General features: G+C 37.5%; 1 protein-coding gene across 1 annotated transcript in view; it reads right to left on the reverse strand.

The window, feature by feature from the left end:
• Nucleotides 1-20560, reverse strand: part of garz (Sec7 domain-containing protein garz) — a 329166-nt gene that overhangs the window by 206883 nt on the left and 101723 nt on the right. The window contains exon 8 of the mRNA XM_068371820.1: nucleotides 3806-3964. Coding sequence (XP_068227921.1) covers nucleotides 3806-3964 — 159 coding nt within the window. The remainder of the gene's footprint in view (nucleotides 1-3805; nucleotides 3965-20560) is intronic.

Raw genomic sequence — 20560 nt, forward strand, 5'->3', positions numbered from 1 at the left:
GATTTTGAAGGTTTTGGCCCTGAGCCTGAACCTGTGCGTAGATGAGGAAGAAGTATTAGAGATTTTATCCCTTGGAAGTCCATGGGTCTGGAAGTCGATGCAAATGACATCACCGAACTCGTCAAGGAGCATCATGAAGAGCTCACCACCGATGAAATCAAGGAGCTGCATGTCATGCAGAATGATGAGTTCCAAGCGCAGTTGAGTGAGTCGGAGGACATCGAGGAGGTAGAGCCCATCTTAAAGTTCGCTAAAATAAGAGAGATATTACCACATCATCAACATGTGGTTGATTTCATTGATAAGTATCACCCACAGAAACTTCAGGTTTGCCGTGTAGATTCGCAATTCGATGATGTCTGCTTAACCCATTCCAAAAAAAATTCTGAAAATCTGTACTAAACGACTTTCTCTAGATAGTTTCTTTTAAGGGGACCATCCACCATGGGGTATTGACATAACTTTCAGAAATCGAAAATCGTTTTATTGCTTCTATGTATGCGTAAACATGTCGTACATACTCCCCAGAAGTTTCAGCCAATTATTTTTACAAATAACAAAGATATAGAGGTTTTTAAATGATGACGTCATCCTTACTGTGTCGTCTGCATGACTGAGTTTGACAAAATCGTCTTTGTGTATTAATTTTGCATAAATATAGCGATTTTTTCACTTATATTTCGATCTATCGTACGTCTGGCAGAAATGGAAGGCATTGGTAGAGTGTAGATGAACGAAGTCTACTCCTACAATAACAGAAGCCAAAGTTGCCAAAGATGTATAGAAGTTATAATGTATGCGTTTGTTTACTTGAAGTTCGTATGTACATTGTGTTTCCACAACGCCCTCGGGAACATTTATAGCAAGGCCAATGTTACCTAAGGTTATAGAAAGAACAAATAGTCAATCATTTATCCAAACAATGAAATATAGCGGTCTTTAAATGATGACATCATCCTTATGGCGTCGTCTGTATGACTGAGTTTTGACAGATGCGCAGTTCTCTCTCTCTCTCTCTCTCTCTCTGCTCTCTCTCTCTCCTCTCTCTCTCTCTCGAATTATTTACCACTGCTATTTATACAAATACTTTTATTCTCTCTCTCTCTCTCTCTCTCTCTCTCTCTCTCTCTCTCCTCTCTCTCTCTCTCATCTCTCTCTCTCCTCTCTCTCCTCTCCTTCTCTCCTCTCTCTCTCTCTCATCTCTCTCTCCTCTCCCTCTCTCTCTCTCCTCTCACTCTCTCTCTCTCTCTCTCTCTCTCTCTCTCTCTCTCTCTCTTCTCTCTCTCTTCTCTCTCCTCATAATTTAAAACTCCTATTTATACAAATACTATGATAACAATGTTCAACTCTCTCTCTCTCTCTCTCTCTCTCTCTCTCTCTCTCTCCATCCTCTCTCTCTCTCTCCTCTCTTCTCCTCTCTCTCTCTCTCTCTCTCTCTCCTCAATTTGAACTGCCATCTATATCAGCCAAATGCTTTCATGATCTCTCTCTCTCTCTCTCTCCTCTCTCTCTCTCTCTCTCTGAAATCTCGTACTTCTGGCAGAAATGAAAGGCATTGGTAGAGGGTAGGTGAATGAAAACTACCAGCTACGAAAACATCAGCAAAGTTTCCAAAGACATATATAAATTATAATGCATGTGTTTATTTACTTGAAGTTCGTATGTTGATTGTGCTTTCACAACGTCCTCTGGAATTTTATAGCAATGCCAATGTTACATAAGGTGATAGAAAGAACAAAAAGTAAGTGGACAACAAGAAAAGAGAACCAAGAAAGAGGGAAACATGGATAAGAGTACAAAGCTGAAACCTGCTAGCTAAAACACTGGCAACAATTAGAGATCGCTGGCAACTCATAACATAGGAATAGTAAACTGAGGGTTCAAATACCTCCTTTAGGGTGCAATTATGTAGGAATAAACAATAAAAGTTATCATAATAATATTATCCTGATTTCTTTTAGAAAAGAAGCAAAAGTTTGCTGCAAATCTTTGGGAGCTCATAACTCAAAAACATACTTATTCCCACTTAGGTACATTTTTCTCACTTACTTGTTGTTCGATATTAGAGAAAAAGATATCATTGAAAAGAAGAATAAAAATCCCACAATTCTGTAAGACAAAATTTTGATTTTCGTTTTACATTTTTTTTCACGATTATTTTCCGTCTAGACGAGGAAAAAAAATAAAAATTCATTAAAAAAGAAACAGAAAGGAAAATCAAAATTCTGTCTGACAGAATTGTTCGGTTGTTAGAGTAGTTTTTGTGGTATAAGTTTCAATACAATTGGTATTATAGTAGTGGGGAAAAATGTACCTAAATATTTTTTTTAAATCATGATTTTTGCTAATAAATCCAAAAGTTTTTGATCAAATGACTTGAAATTTTTATACGATGAAGGTATCATATATGTCTAAAACATATATTGAAATTGTGTAATTTGGATCATTAGAAAAAAAAATGGCGGACATGGCGGACGGTCCCATTAAAAAATCTACAAAGCGGTCTAGTGATCGTGATGAAGAGAAAGAAAGTGAAGCAAATAAAACTAAGATTAAATTGAGTGAAAGTGATGAAAATTAAAAATCAAAAATAAAAAAAATAAAAAACAAATATAAAATATAAAAGTTGAAAAAGAATAAATAAGCTAAGTTAGGCTAAAGTTCACGTAGTGTAAGTTAGAGTAAGTTACGGTACGTTATCGCAGTCACCATCTCTACCTCCTCGCCGACCGTCTGTCTCCTCCTGCGTAGCAATTCCTACACCTGCATTGGCCTGTCTCTAAGGTAAAGTGACATTAAAAACCTTTTTTTTATTTACTATTTCTTTATAATTATTCTTTTTTACATCTTTCTTATATAATGCAATTGTATTATTGTTATGTGTAATTATGTGTAGTAGCTTATTAAGGAGTTATCATAGGTTTTTGGGCTGTGGAACAAATTATACAAATTACAGTGTATTATTATGGGAATATTTGGTCCAACGTACGAAGCAGTTCCCGGAACGAAATAAGATCGTATGTAAAGGTTCCACTGTGTATATATGTGTATATATATACAGTATATATATATATATATATATATATATATATATATATATATATATAAATAATAGAAGATGAAACTTTCTCATGTACTAATTTTAAAATATAAAATTCTCTACCTAATGGTTTTAAATGAAAAAAATCAGTCAATAAATTAGAAAGAAGTATGAGTTTGAAGTAACACACCCAAAAAGTTTCAATGGGACTGAGTCATGCCCCTAACTTCTATTCAGCCTTTGCACCAATGCAGTTAACAGGAGAGGGAATGAGTAGGCCAGAATCATCTATCATGTTGAAAATTATAAAATCTAATTCCTAGTACCAGGCAAGATGCAAAAACATATCTGAGCAATCCCGGTACCACAGTAATCAAAATTAACAAACCAAATAATCTAGTTAACTCTCTGAAAAGAATAATAAGGAGATTATTGTAAATTAAGCCTTTGCTCTTTCAAATTAGATACATTGTGAACCCAGAGGTTAGGAGAGTTCCTGGGTCACCAGTCACAGAGTCTATGCAGAAAACATACATTTGGCAATTCCAGGAGGGGAGGGTATAGGGTATAGAGGGAAAATTAAATTTTTTACAAGTAAAAAAGCTCACACTTCATATATATATATATACAGTATATATATATATATATATATATATATATATATATATATATATATATATATATATATATATATATATATATATATATATATATATAAGCAATGTATCCTAAAGGCAAGATACATCAAAATAGGAAATTTCTTACCGTAGTGCGTGAATCACAACAATATCTGGCTATTCCTTGCAGAAGAGGGCAGAGGGCCTGAGACCACAATGATATCAAAGAGGCTGATGGTGATGACCCATCCTCAATACCAACAATCTGGCCCGATGCTGTATGTAATGTATCCATTAAATCTAGTAACTGTTGGGAATATAGACAAACATTAATTTCGACCAGGCCCGAATATGGTACAATTAAAAGTGAAGAATTATTGTATTAATAGCTATACCATAACAGACAGTATATCTTATGAGTTTTTGCAATACATTCACCCCTCATACCTCGCGGGTCTGCTATTTTAAAATATTATTCGCAGAGAGGGCCTGGCATTCCATAAAAGAATATTAAGGGGTATCTATTCATCATTACAGAGCAACAAATACAAAACAGGCCTTAACAAAAATACAAAATCTCATAAGTGTCACACAAATACTTGAATAAAAGTAATTTCAATAAAATCTATTGTTTCAATACTTCACTGAAGCCACACATTTTCAATGTCTATCATCAAAGAATAAAATTAATTCCCTCTCTCCCTCACTCTATTTGCCTTCCCCCCTAGTTTGTTATAGTTGGGCAAGCCAATATTGGATTGAGGATTTTTCATATTAAAGTCAGATTCAAGCACAAAAAATCTCTACACCACTGACCAGTGGGGAGTCATGGGGTAATTAAGTGAACCACTGGTAGTGTAAGTATTGAAACTATAAACTTTAACTTCTATAAATTTTACCTGAGCTTTACTTTCCTGATTTCAACCTCTTATGGAGGTATGAAAGTGAGGGAAAGAGGCTAAAGAAACTATCCTAAAACTAAATTTTCAAAACCCTACAAAACGAGCTCACCTTTAAACTTGATTATTATTCCATCAGTTTACCTTTATAAAAACAACTTTAATAATAAACTTCTTTATTTCTATACTCTCCTGATGTTCATATTGCTTCTTCTCGAGAAGTTTGAGTTTTTCAACATTTATTCCTAAAATCTATAAAAAATACTGTATTTCCCATTTTCTTTCCTTTCAATGGGCACATGCCTCTAGTAAAGTAATGAGACACACCAGCAGTTAATGACAAGAAATGAAGGCCCAGGGCTTCGTTATTTTATTTCTCTTCAACATGAGGACAACATAATGTACCCCTCTTCCAGACTATGATAAGTTTCATTGCATTTTAAGTTTCCTTCATCTTGATTTGTTAGTATTTACTATAAAGAGATAGTACTATGATTTAAATTACCATTGCAATTGCCTCACTATTCCTTACAAGGAAAGTATGTTTTAAGTTTAAGTGCTAATGACTTACTTTTAATTCAGAGGGAAATCCAGAGGTGGTTAGCTAGTAGTTTATAGTGGGTATAATGACTAATATGATATGCCATCGTTTTTTCATAATACACACAACTAGCCAAATTTTGATAGTAATGTGCTTCAAAGCTCTTAACTTACTGTATTTATCTTCCTCTGCTTAATCTCAGAAGGCCAATGTGTCTTTACTTGTAAGCGATAATTTTGGTATTACCTGGCTGGTGTCTTACCCTAACCTGATGAAGGGTAATATCGTTCCATTCATTAAGGGTTCTGACTGTTCACAACGTATTAAAATATCAAGGCGAGATCCTCTTGTAGATCCGAGACTTCTTTATTTACACTGGATACTTTTGGTACTTGACACAAGAATTCCCACATACCTAGTCATTATTTTAGATGACTAGATTGTGCGGTAGTCTGGAACCTAATATCCCTCCCACTTGCTGAAGTAAGCTTTTAGTAAACTTTTTTTTTTTTATTTATGGATGGCATTTCATATAGTATGATTCACTTAGTTGAAGCTCATCAGTTTCATCAGGTTTTGGACGGCAGTGCACTTCCTTCCCCTGTTAGCTCAGTATGTTAATAACTTTTTACCGAAATTAGTCTTGCTTGTAAAAATGCTTGAAACAATAGTAGGATTTTATCTTTTTAGTGGAAGAAATCTTATATCGTTACATGGGAAAAAGAATAATTAATAAAATAACAAGGAAGAAATGCACATAAAAATATATAGTAAGTAGACTAGAGGTGTCGTTGAGAAAGCTTTGCCTTGACCTTGAAATTGTACCTGAGCATATGAGCAGCAGTTCCCACACCAGTTATAAATAATATAAACAAACAGGTAGCATTCTTAGACTTTTGATTTATCCTTCTTTGCAGGAGGATGAGGAGGAACAAACAATTGAAAATACTACTTTTAAACCTTACATTCCTTATTGAAAATTTCTTGAATTAAAGTTTTGATGGTGTTTTATTCCTTAAGTATTCAGAGACAACTATTTGCCAGACTATGTACACTTCTCAATTTTCCCTCTTTGTTGAGAGGAGAGTTGTTAATTTGTTATCTTAATTACAGCGAAAGGCTAGTGATTCTAGTCTTGTATAGTCATTACGCCTTAATTCCTCAGAAGTTGTACCCTGTACTAGAATAGGTTATTTAACATTGTTTTAAAGTAAATTTAATTTAATCCTTGGAGCCCATCATTATTGCTAATAAACAAAAATCTTTAAATGAAGGGGTTTTTGCAAGCTGGTTTTTCTAAAGTATTGCTGTTTGTAGACAATAATGTAGAAAAGTATTCTTGAAATACTTTTCTTGGCATTTTATAAAATAAAGGTTACATCTTTAGTGGAATTTCAAAAGCCAAATATTTTCATTTAAGATAATAATTCAGGCCTAACATACCCCATTTAAAACCATAGCCTACCTCTTCAGGTGGGAGCTAGCAGTTTTAGTGCATCATATACTATGGGCTCTGATGGTACATGGCACCTTCCAAGTTTGAGATCCTATTGAAGAGCAGTGAATATTTCACTTCACTTTTTACACTTCTACTGAATAACCCTTGCACTCACGCATTTGTGAGAGAAAGGACCAAGATAATAACCTGGATACTTATAACCCTCCTCTCTCCAAAATAATTACCTCTACTCCATACAACCGCTCATCTCTCAAGTACTTAGATGGTAGTCACACAATTTTATTACTCGCATTGTTGAAATAAGCACCGTTTAAAAAACTAGTATTATTACTTATATAAACTTCACCTGATGTTCCCATTGCTTCTTCTCCAGTAGCTAAATTAAATCAACACTTACCGGAAAAATCTTTAAAATTTCCCATTTCTTTCCCTTCAATAAATACGTGCCCTTAAAGTTATGGAACCTTCTAGTGGCAAGTGATAAGAAGCCCAGAACTACACAGCTAGGTAATTCTTTTGTCTTTCAGTTTCTCTGTCACTTCTGCTTCGATCACACATTCTCCAGATTGTTTACATAACACACATAAAGATGTATCAGAGCCCCGATACCTTTAAATATTTTGGTCCCTTCAGCTGCTTAACTATTGCAATTTCACAATTCTAGTAGCTCTATATACTGCAACAACTAGCTTGTAGGGCAGAAGACTAGGTGGGTAGTCTTTATCCTGATTTCCCTCCATACTTAAATTAAGTGCTTCTAATAATTTTCATATTATTTATGAGGATGCCATGGCATATCGTATAATTCCTTTAAATTCTGATGGGGTGAACAAAGTTTCAACTAAAGCTCAATAATTTTCATGTTTCAGGCGACAGTGAATGCCGTTCAAGTAACTTGCAAGACTGGCCTCTAGCTCCTCATCGGTTAACATTAGGAGGGGTAAATGTAATCCCTAGCAGAGCTACGGCCAAAATTAGTCCTCTACGGGGATACTGCAACCCACTTTTCAAATGGTAAAGTGGGGAATCAGGAAGTTTGAACTTGGCTCATATACTGCGGTATAGGAAGCGGAATGAGAAGAAAACTCTGAGATAGACAATGAAAGTGAAGAAGTATCGCCTTTTTAAACTTTGTGTGACCTTATTGCTAAGAAACTGGCTAAGTTAAGTTCAATAATATCTCTTTATATTAAAAGTCTGGTGATTCACGTTCACAGTTAATACTTAGACTCACTTTAGCACAGAGAGGTACTCACTTGTAAAAGGCTAATTAATTACCTGACCATGTCTTGGATCACAATCTGATGCCAGTGTCGACCAAATCTTTGTGCCTCAAACGAAAATCTCTAAATTCAGGCAATGGATGTTGGTTAGCTAAAGAGATACTGTTTGTAAGTAATCAGATAAGATCATGCTTGAACCACTTTCCTTTGCAGATTCTAAATTTGGGGTTATTTTTGGCCTTGTAGAAGAGAAATTTGCAAGACATCAGGATTCGCATTTAATTTTAGATTATCTGACCTGCTTATAAGACTGCGTCAGAGGAGACCTCCAAAGCATTATCAGCAATTGTGTATTTTGGGCTTAAGAAAAGAATAAATACGTACTTCTATGGTAGGACCAGTATCAGAGGAACAAAAAAAATTAATTTCTAGACATATTTTAGGGTCTGTGTTAGATGGAGTTAACATTGTTAGAGTAATTACTCAAGTAGAGAACTAAAACTAAATTCTTTAAGGTTTGTTCTAGAAATACTCAACCTTCCCCTTTAAGATGAAATTTTTCAGCCTTAGACATACCAACAAGAAATCCCTTTCTTTCAATATATAATCATCTCCTATGTCTATTGACGCAAAGGGCCTCAGTTAGATTTCACCAGTCGTCTCTATCTTGACTTTTTAAATCAATACTCCTCCATTCATCATCTACTTTACGCTTCATATTCCTCAGCCAAGTTGGTCTGGGTCTTCCAACCCTAGTTGAAAGTTTGGTTAACTAATCTCTCTTGAGGAGTGTGAGGAGCATGCCCAAACCATCTCCATCTGCCCCTCACCATGATCTCACCCACATATGGCACTCGAGTAATCTCTCTTATAGTTTCATTTCTAATCCTGTCCTGCCATTCAACTCCTAATATTCTTCTGATGGCTTTATTCTCAAATCTACAAAATATGTTAGATATTGTTTCATTGTCATACCATGACTCATGTCTATACAGTAACAACAATCTCCCTAAACTGATATTTAGTCAGATTTTTATGTGTAATTTCAGGCTATTTGATTTCAAAATTTTACTTTACCTAACCCTTGTCTGATTTGCTTTTTTTGATTTTTCATCAAACTTCAAATCCAAAGGTCCTGTATTAGAGATCAGAGTTCCTAAATATTTCAATGGATCTACCTCATTAATCCTTTTTCCTTCCAATGATATTTTGTCTTCCATTGCACATTACGTTTTCATCATCTGTCTTTCTTCTATTTATTTTCAGCCCAACCTCCTGTGATATTTCATGCACTCTGGTAGTAAGCATTACAAATCCTGTGTTGTTCTGCTAATAAGGACAGCATTATCAGCATATTCTAGATACACTAACTTTCTAATACCAATCCTCCACCATCTTCAACTGTTCTATGCACTACAAAATCCCTGACAATGATAAACATCATAGGTGACAACACATTCCCTTGGAGTACTCCACTGTTCACTGGAAATTCATTTGATATGACTCCATTAACATTAACCTTGCACTTACTATGCTCATGCACAGACTTAATCAAATTTACATGTTTAAGTGGACCGTCTGCCATGGTGTTTTGACATACCAACTTTCAGAAATTGAAAATCGTTTTATTGCTTCTATGTATGCAGAAACCTATCGTACATGCTCTCCAGAAATTCTAGCCTATTATTGTTACAAATACTAAAAATATAGTGGTCTTTAAATGATGATGTCATCCTTACTGCGTCGTCTGCATGACTGAGTATGACAGAATTGTCTTTGAGTATTTATTTTTGCATATATATTGCGATTTTTTTTCACTTATATTTCGAAATCTTGTACGTCTGGCAGAAATGGAAGGCATTGGTAGAGGGTTGGTGAACAAATACTACGAGCTACAAGAATAGCAGCGAGTTTCCAAAGCCATATAGAAGTTATAATGCATGAGTTTGTTTACTTGCAGTTCGTATGTACATTGTGTTTTCACAACGTCCTCGGGAACTTTATAGCAAGGTCAATGTTTCCTAAGGCCATAGAAAGAAAAAAGTAAGCAGAGAGTAAGAAAAAAGGATGAAGAAGAGAGGGAAACATGAATAAGAGTACAAAGCTGAAACATGATAACTAAAACTCTTGCAACAATGAGAGGCCGCTGGCAACTCAACTCATGACTCCTTTACCCCAAGTGTAATGGCAAACTTAGGGTTTAAATACTCGTTTTGGGTGCGTTTATGTAAGAATAAACAATAAAAGTACAAAGTAAGGTTATCATAACAATGTTATCTTGATTTCATTAAGAAAAGAAGCAAAAATTTGTTAGAAATCATTGGGTGCTCATAATTCTAGAACATACTTATTCCCACTTAGGTACATTTTTCTCATTTATTTATTATTCGATTTTAAAGAGAAAGACATAATTGAAAAGAGGAATAAAAGTACCAGAATTTTGTGTACCAGAATTTTTATCTTCCTTTGTCTATTTTTTCATGAAAACTAATGCCTCACAACACAAAATTAATTAGTTCTGGAGTGGCTTTCGTAAAGTGATTTTTTCGTGTTGAGTCATATTTCACCTGCAAATTGCCTAATTTGCTCCAAACCCTACAAAAATCACCACATTAAATCTCACTATAAAGCTACAGTATAACCACAATGAAATACTGTACAGCCAAATACATTTGAACCATTCAATATACCTAAACTCAATGTAAATACCTGTAAATTAAATAGTTATTACACAATAATGCAATAATAAATGGAAAATAATACAATACAAACAGTACAATACTGTACTATTATAGTTACCCCTTTTATAGACTATAGCTACATTTTCTATTTTCTGTTGTCTGAACCCATTTTCTTCAACTCTGTGATGGGTGACTATTTTATTCTCGGCCTGGCTGGCAAATCTTTTTTTCCTAAAGTGAAACATTTTTTGTAAAGTGAGTCATAAAAATATTCACATCTCGTTTCGTACCTTGAAAATTTCGCAAGCAGAGTCTTTTGTGAAGAGAAGTATGACTGTATTATATGTCTAAGAAAATTAAGAAAAAAATCATTAAAAAAAGAAAAAGGAAAATAAAAAATCTGTCATAGAATTATTCTATATATAAAGCAGTTTTGATGTTATGATTTTCAAAACAATTGGTGTCATATTAAGTGGAGAAAAATGACCCTAAATTTTTATTTCAAATCATGATTTTTGCTAATATTTAAAAAAATAATTTGATCAAATGACTATTTTTATAAGATGAAGGTATCATATATTTCTAAAAGTTATATAGAAATTGCGTACTTTAAATAATTAAAAAATAAAATTCATGGCATGACGGACGGTCCCCTTTGGAGGAACTCCATAAAAACGGACTCTCCACGAAATTGGCCGGTGCATACTATCAAAGGCTTTTTCAAAGTCCACAAATGACATCGACAGTAAATTCCTTCATTCTACACATTGCTGTACAACATGTCCTAAAATGAACATATGATCAGTACAATTACCTTTTCTAAATCCCACTCTTTCAACTCTCAGCTTTTCACCCATCTTTCTTTTTAGCATCTTTATAATAAGCATACTATATATTTTCATGACAACTATCATAAATGTGAGGCCTCTTTATTTATTATAATCAGTAAGATCTCCTTTTTTTGTCATTTTCACCAACACTCCTAGCTCCCATTCATCAGGTTTTGCCTCTTCATGTAACATTCTACAAAATAATCTTGTAATTCTTCTGGGAGTCACTTCATTTTCAGCCAATATCATCTCAGCAGTTATTCCATTGTATCCAGGGGTTTTCCATCTTGAGTTTTTAATGATGGCTTCAAATTTAAACGCACTAAATTCATTCATGGGCACATCAAGATCTTCCTCAGCTTCAGGTATCTCAATCAAATTATTCCCTTCATATCTCCTATTCATGACCTCACTAAAGTGTTCCATCCAACATTGCCTTTCTTCATATGCTTCTTCTTTTTTGCTGCCGTGGAGATTTCATCAATAATTCTATGAGCAATTTTTACACCATAGCCACTCCCTGAATTCATAGCTTTTTCAGCCTCATCTACCTTACTGTATAAAAATTCTCTCCAGTCATTCCTGGCTTTTCTTTTGACTTCACTATTAATACTGGAATACTTAGCATGCTCTATCTTGTAATTTTCATTACGTCCCTGAAAACTTTCAACAGTTAATTTCTGTCTTTGTCTCCTTTTCATAGTATCCCAAGTATCATTTGATATCCATGGCTTTCTCCTTGTAACTACTTGTCCCAAAACTTCACAACCAACTGACTGATATATGTTCTTAATATCACACCATTCTTCACTAATTGTTCATTCTTCTCTTAAAGTCTCTAAGATTGCAAATTGATTCCTACATTCAATTGGAGAGGCTTCTTTGTACTCATCTTCTAGAAGCTTAGTTGTATCAAACCTAAGTATTCTATCTACTTTTCTGTTGGGTGTTTTCAGTTTTAATTTCAGTGTGGCAATGAGAAGCTGGTGATCACTACCAATACCTGCACCTCTATAGCTTCTCACATTTCTTAGAGTCCTCCTTCTCTCTTCATTAATGGCTATATGATCTATTTTATTTTTGTAATTGCCACAAGGTGAAGTCTCCTTCTTTCTTCATTAATGGCTATGTGATCTATTTTACTTTTGTAATTTCCACATGGTGAAGTTCATGTATATTTGGGGATGTACTTATGCTGGAAAAGAGTACCTCCAATAACAAGATTGTTTGCTGAACAAAAACTTATAAAATGGCCTCCATTTTCATTTGCAACTGAACCCAGTCCCTCAATGTCCATCATATTCTCTATGACTTGATTAATCTTCCCAACTTTAGCATTGACACCGATCGCAATGTTCGTATTTCTCTCCGGGATCTCACCCTTTACACTATGCAGTTCTTCATAGTATTCATCTTTCACTTGTTCAAGAGCATCATTTGTTGGTGCATAGCACACTTTAGTGATCATAACGCACTGCTTTGATTTAAACTTTGCAAGTAACAATCTGCTATTAACAGCTCTCCACTCAGTTAATGCCTTTTCTGCTCTTGGTGTCATCATTATTCCAATCCCTTCTCTTGCCACTCCATCAGTTCTTCGTGAATATATATATATATATATATATATATATATATATATATATATATATATATATATATATATATATATATATACAGTATATATTGCCTTGCTCTAAGATTTCCTTACCAATCCACTTACAACACGTTTCACTTATTGCCAAGATATCCAAATTATATTTCATAAATTCATTCTTCACTTGCTGCAACTTCCCAATCTAATTCATGGTTCTAACATTCCAATTACCAATTTTTAATTTTCTTTAGTATTTACAAACTGGGAGATTTTTAGCACCCAGCTACGCCCGGGATGGGCCATTCTGTCATTTTCGCTTTCCATAAACTGACTAAATCCATAGAGGATTCTTTGGCTAAATTCATCAAAGGATAGCCAGTTCCGTGTGATGCACATTGCCTATCTAAGGCAAGTGACCCCTGCTGATCCATACTGATTCTAGCAAGATCATCCGCCAGGCATCGAGGGTGTAAGCCGAAGAGACAGCTTGTCTATCGTCTTAAACTTTATCCGTAACCCTGCTGTTAGTGACTTCTTCAAGATTTAGGTGGGCATTTCCTCCACACCCAAAGTTCTCGTTACTTCACCAGGTTGTTCATCCGCTTATAAAATCATTGGCAAACAAGGACTGCTCAGATATACCGCATAGCACAGTAACATACCACCTAGCACGGTAATATACCACCTAGCACAGGATAGCACAACAGAATTCCACTATGATGAACACTCCAAAAGGATAGCAAACCATATAAAAAATCTTATTGCTCAGGACCCAGACACTCATATGGAACAATTAAATTTACCAAGTAGTCATGGATTTGTTGGTGCATTATAAGCACATCTTGGAGAAGAGGAGTGTAAATTTCAAGACTAGACTGGAAAGCTACTTCAAGAAGGTAGAGAATCCTGCAATAGATCCTGTACCTTTACCCAAACTGATTCTTCTCTTCCTTAGGATCTTACAATCATTTCTGGCTCAACATAGCACCCAGGATATTCACCAAACTGGCAGAGACGGTAATCCAAGAATTACGAACCCAAGGAATTCAAATAGTAGCTTACCTAGACGACTGGCTCATTTGGTCAAACAGCATCGAGAACTGCCTCACGGCAACAAACAGAGTGATAAAATTCCTACAATAGTTGGGGTTCCAGATCAACATCGAGAAATCTCGCCTTGTCCCGAAAACCAAGTTTCAATGGCTGGGATTACAATGGGATCTGCGTTCCCACACGCTACGTCTCCCAACAGCCAAGAGGGCAGAAATAGCAAAGAACACAAGACGTTTTCTCAAGGACAAATTGACGTCCAGGAGAAATCAAGAGAGAATCCTGGGTGCCCTCCGGTTTGCCTTGGTAACAGATATAGTACTGAAGGCCAGACTGAAAGATATAAACCGAGTATGGCGCTCCAGGCCAAACGAGAAATATCGAGACAAAAGAGCTCGACTTCCGCCAATTCTGAGGAAAAGACTTCAGCCATGGACAAAGGTAAAAAATCTGGCAAAATCCGTTCCTTTACAATATCCACCTCCAAAACTGGTCATTCACACAGACGCCTCCTTAACAGGCTGGGGGGGGGGGGAAACTCCCAGTACAAGAAAGTCCAAGGACTATGGTCGACAGTATTCCGCCAACTCCATTTCAATGTCTTAAGAGGCCATGGCGGTATTCCTAACCATAAAACGACTGGCTCAAGCCAGGAACCAACATATCAGATTGGTTCTAGACAGCGAAGTCATAGTCCACTGCATAAACAGAGGGGGTTCCAAGTCAGGCCACATAAACCATGTGATGTTAGCAATATTTTCCATGGCAGCATCGAACCAGTGGCATCTGTCAGCAGTCCATCTAGCGGGAGTACGAAATGTAGTGGCGGACGCACTTTCGAGGACAACTCCGCTGGAGTCGGAGTGGTCACTGGACCTAAAATCATTCAAATGGATTCTATCTCAGGTTCCGGGTCTCCAGATAGACTTGTTTGCAACAGAGTCCAACCACAAACTAGAGTGCTACGTAGCCCCCAACCTGGACCCTCGGGCTTACGCCACAGACGCAATGTCATTGGACTGGAACACTTGGGAGAGAATTTACTTATTCCCACCAATAAATCTGTTGATGAAAGTGTTAGACAAACTCAGAACTTTCAAAGGCCAGGTTGCTCTAGTAGCCCACAACTGGCCCAAGAGCAACTGGTTTCCCCTGCTGGTGGAACTGGGTCTCCACCCTCGACAGATACCCAATCCAATACTAACACAAGTAGTACAAACTCGCAATGTGTTAGCTTCCTCAAAAATTCAGAGTGCCCTAACTTTATGGACTTTATGAAATTTGCAGCCCAGAGGGGTGCAGATATTGATCCTCAAAATACCCTATTTTTAGAATCGGATAAAAGGGAATCCACCCTTCGACAGTATGATTCGGCCGGTAAGAAACTCGCAAAGTTTTTAAGGGACTCAAAGGTTGAGATGATGACTATGAATCTGACAGTAACCTTCTTTAGAATTCTATTTGAATCAGGCCTAGCGGCCAGTACTATTACTACAATTAAATCAGCCTTGAAAAAGATTTTCCAAATTGGTTTTAATATTGACCTTACAGATTCATACTTCTCATCAATCCCGAGAGCCTGCGCCAGATTGAAACCATCAACTTGCCCTATCTCAGTTTCCTGGTTTCTGAATGATGTACTCAAATTGGCTTCTGACACTCTTAACGAGTCTTGTAATTACATTCCATTATTAAGGAAAACCTTGTTCCTAATGAGCCTAGCTTCTGGCGCCAGAATATCAGAACTTTCAGCCTTGACTAGAGATCCAGGTCATATTGAATTTCTCTCGTCAGGGGAAGTCCTACTTTCCCCTGACAAAAGGTTCTTAGTGAAAAATGAGGACCCCAGAACAGATGGTCCCCCTGGAAGATTGTTCCACTTCCTCAGGATCCATCTTTATGTCCAGTAAACACTCTGAAAGCCTATTTAAATAGAACTTCCATTAAGTCCTCAGGGCCCTTATTCATTAGAGAAAATGGAGGAACCATCACCCTGAAAGGAATCAGACAGCAGATTCTGTATTTCATTAAACAGGCTAACCCTGAATCATTCCCTCATCTTCATGATATACGAGCCGTAGCTACATCTATTAATTACTTTCACCATATGAATTTTGATGAACTTACAAAATATACAGGCTGAAAGTCTCCAACAGTTTTTAAACGCCACTATTTAAAACCTTTGGAAGCCCTAAAATTTGCTACAGTGGCAGCAGGGAATGTGGTTCCTCCTGAAAGTAAAGATTCATAATCACAAGGTCTTGCTCTATCCTCCTTTCTTCTACCTGCCTTACTTATTGTCCCTGCTTTAGTTTTGGTTTTGTTTTTCACCTGAGCTGCACCCTTATGGTGCACTCTTATTTTATCATGTTTGTAAATAGCCTTACTCTCCCACGAGTTAAATTTTGTTTGTATTTACCCTCAGGATTGTAAATTATCATTTGATCTTACAGTTTATTATTTTGCATTGCATTTTCTTTTTCTTTCCATAGTTTGGAGGTTTTGCTGCAATTTGTTAACTTACCCTTCTATCCTTCCTTATAAGGAATGGTTCATTCACTAGATTTCTTAGTATTTCCTATCTATTATTTGTATTAAACCATGTTTTTTTATATTTTGTTTTTAATTTACTTTCCCCTCAGGTGTTAGTTCCAAGTTTTGGGACCATTTCTCTTGTACTATTTCACAGAGCGGCACAGGTGGAGCCCAGAAAAGGGATTTTGACGAAGGAAAAATTTATTTCTGAGTGAGACCTGTGCCGCCCAGTGAACCCATCCTCTACTTCCCTCCCAGAATGGGCCCAAACTTGGGTGCTATAAGGAGTGACGTAGTTGGCGTGGGTTGGGATGGTGGTAGTAGCATTCAATGGTGTAGCATTCAGTGGTGGGTGTTGAACGGCACCTCGCTGTTACAGGGATATTGAAGAGGAGATATCTAAATGGCACGAGACCTCTAGTTGTGGTTTAACACGCCCCAGTATTATACCGACACCTATTTAGGTGAGCGAGCTGGGTTCAACCCTGGCATTCCTATGCAACTTTTTTCTCTGGTAATACATAGCAGTTATATACCTTAGAAATGATGCAAAAGTAGCATTTCACTGGGCGGCACAGGTCTCTCGCCCAGAAATAGATTTTTCCTTCGTCAAAACCCCTTTATTTATACTCGGTGTGAGGCTTCTCCATGGAAAAAACTTGCCATAAATGGGGGCTCAACACTTATATGATGAAGTATAAGCCTATCTTAGCCAAAAAGGGTAGGATCAGGGTATAAATTAACTTTACCATTGTCTGTAAATTCTATGCGAACCTCATCTCTAGAGAGAGCCATAACTCCATTAATCAGAGCACTAGAAGCCATAGCGAATAGAAAAATCACTCTGAGATAAAATTCGGAAAGATATTCATGAATTTTCGAAGCTAGTTATAAAACAATATCCAATACTCGGGAGACCGGCCTCGGCAGGACTGCTGGCCTCAACCTCGCACAAACTTTTGGAATCGTGGCAAAGAGGACAGAGTTAAAATCTAAGTCAAAAGCATATAAAATGGGTTCAGGTAGGGCCAACTTGCATGACGCAATCGTGGAGGATGCTAAATCTGTTGTATGCAAGTCGATCAGAAAGCCTAAACAAAAATCCATAGATTTAGGAGGAGGATTTTTATCTACTACATATCGAACCCAATTCTTCCATAGAGTTTCATACCAATTCAAAGTATTGGAAGTTCCATAATTTTCCACAAATGCCAATTTGTCCCGTTGGATTTGAATCGAAAAAATCATGAGATGAAAGACATTCAGTTATTAAGATGAAGCGAAGACAGTTGTCCACTGTACTTCTTAAGACAGGCCCAGGCTGGGTAGAGGTACCAGCCTGGAGTTCACCATGTCAACAAAGGATACCAGTTGCTCGTCGGCCAAAGAGGAGCAACCAGGGTTGCTGTCCACCTGAACGAACAGAACTTGTCTAACACCTTCAAGAGAAGATTAAAGGATAGGAATACGTTCATCTTCTCCCAATGATTCAAATTCATGAATAACGCATCCATGCCTATCACATTTAGATCTGCGTATGGTGCCACATGAATGCTAAGTGTCTTGTTGAGACTCGTTTCAAACAGGTCCACTTGAAAGACCTGGGACTACGTCTTGCATGAAAGGGAATGATTCATCTAGAGACCCTTCTGTCTTTAGTGGATGTGTTCGAGATAGAGAGTCTGCCATCCCATTCAAGATTCCGTGAGGTGAGATGCAGACAGAGATCCCCTCCTCTATGCCAATGTAAAAATGACAATCAGTACATGGTTTAGTTGGGGAGATCTTGACCTTTGCCTGTCGATGCAATGAACCATTACTCTGCTGTCTAATACAAGACGGAAATGAATGTTGTCTTGTAAATATAGACTTTGCAGAGATAAGAAGACTGCCATGGTCTCCAGAATATTGAAGTGAAATTGCCCGAAACTCTGGGACCAACGACCTTGCACTTTCTTGAGAGGAGGATGATCCCCCCAACTGTCCAGTGAGCCGTTCGTAGGTAGAAACACTGTAGGAGGAGGAAAGTGCAACGGAACCGTCTTGAAATACTCCTGGCATGTGACCACTGACGGAGTTGCCGTCGAAGCAACCCGGGGTCGTCTTCTGATGATCGCGGGGAGCTGTGGAAGCTCCTTTCTTCTAAACCCTGCTTGCATCTTTGAGTCTGACCCTGAGGAGAGGGTTAGTTACAGAAGCATACTGAAATGAGCCCAGAACCCTTTCCTGAAAACATCTTGTGGTCTTTCTTAAGTAGATGAAAGACCAAACTGACCGGGCTATTTCCTTCCTCTTGGCAGCAGGAATAGAGAGGGCAAGAGTCGTTAGATTCCAACGAATCCCTAACCATGGGAAATTTGAGTTCAGCCTTGATTTCTGGAAGCTTATTTGGAATCCAAAATATTGGAGGAATCTTGCCACGTGATATGTTGCTTCCGTGCATTCCCTTGCTGAGGGAGCTCGAATGGCATATCTCTGAATATATAAGCCTTTTTTCCTAGACTGGAATCAAGGTAGAGGGAGAACGTTTCGACCTATTGGAAGATGCCAATAAGCGTCGGTAAGATCTATAGAGACGATGTAAACCCCCCCGAGGTTATGAGGTCCTTATCTGCGAAATAGTCAGCCTCCAAAACTGGTCGCAAAGAACGAATAGAATTAGAAGGGAGAAGTCGAAAATAGTTTGAGAAATCATCGAAACTTTCTTTGCCACGCAGAAGACGACCTCGAAACTTCATAGATTTTGGCAGGGGATAACTCTTCCCAAAAGGTCCTGCACATATTGTACCAGATTTGGTGTTAATTTCTGGAAAAAATCTCTTGATCCTTGGGGTTTGTCTCTTCCATTGGCAGCGTAAACCGCTGGAATTCACGCCTTGTGACCAAGGACTGAACAGACATCTGTCCTTGAACCATAACAGCCTTCCACCTACTGGAGTATCCTCATTACTAGGTTGAGGATGTTTGCCCTTAGTTCCCGTTACATCGGAGACCCCGACTCCCTAGCCTACGACCTTCAACGGACCAACCTCTACCCCCTCTTACAGTCTTGGGGGGACGAGAGGACGAGGTCCCTTGTTCAAATCCAGGATTGAATGTTGGGGACCGTGAAGTCACTGGGTGAGGAACAGTGAAAAGATCCTGCACTACCTGCACTACCTGAAGCAGAGATGAAGGGCCTCCTAAGTTTTGTTGGTGTACAGACCCGCTTAGGTTAAGGGCCAACCTCAGGAATAATTTCCCTTTTGTGAGATCTTCCCCATCTCCGGAAAAGACTCATGTTCTGCTGCCGCTTTATCCAAGATCTCCTTACTAAATTCTGTGGAAAAAGATCTTTATCCCAATACAGGCGTCAGTAAGACGCTTCGGTTCAAGCGAAAAGACAGGGGCATCAACAGATTACCAATCATCATTTCTACAAAGCATTGAAGAGACATCAAAGCTGATAGTGTCTCCCTAGCCTCCAATTTCACCTTAACTAGGTGTGCCGGAAATCTTGGTAGTCTTTCATTAACTGCCGGCAGGCTATATCCTTATCTAATTTTCCCTTCAACAAAAGTAAACTGAATATCCAACCCGTGATCAATGTCAAGGGGAAGAACAAGTGACCCAGGTTTCATGTTAAAGGCGACTCGCTACACGAAAAAATCCCTTTACGAAAGTCCTTACGGAACCAATTAATTTCATGTTGCGAGGCATCACTGAATATGATTATACTGAGCACATTATATGTTGTTAAGTTAATCCTTTCAAACTATTTAAGTAAAACAAATCCTACGATTATTAAAACGCAATAGCTGTTGTTTTTTTTTTTTATTCTGTTATTGTGGCTGTATACGTTTATAAAACGGTGGACCTCCTATCCGTACTACTACCGGCCGCCATTCCTTTTACTTGTCTTTAAGCAGGAATAGCCGCAGATAGAATAGTTTCGGGTGGGGTTAACAAAAGGATGGGTCCATCAGGACGACATGGCACTCTCACCCAAAAATGGGATTTTGACGAAGGAAAAATCTATCTCTGGGGAGATACCTGTGTCGCCCGGTGAAAAGGTCCTTCTTGTCACTTTTCTGATATAAATACTTCCAAAT

This window comes from Palaemon carinicauda, chromosome 4, assembly GCF_036898095.1.
Source record: "Palaemon carinicauda isolate YSFRI2023 chromosome 4, ASM3689809v2, whole genome shotgun sequence".
NCBI lineage: Eukaryota > Metazoa > Arthropoda > Malacostraca > Decapoda > Palaemonidae > Palaemon > Palaemon carinicauda.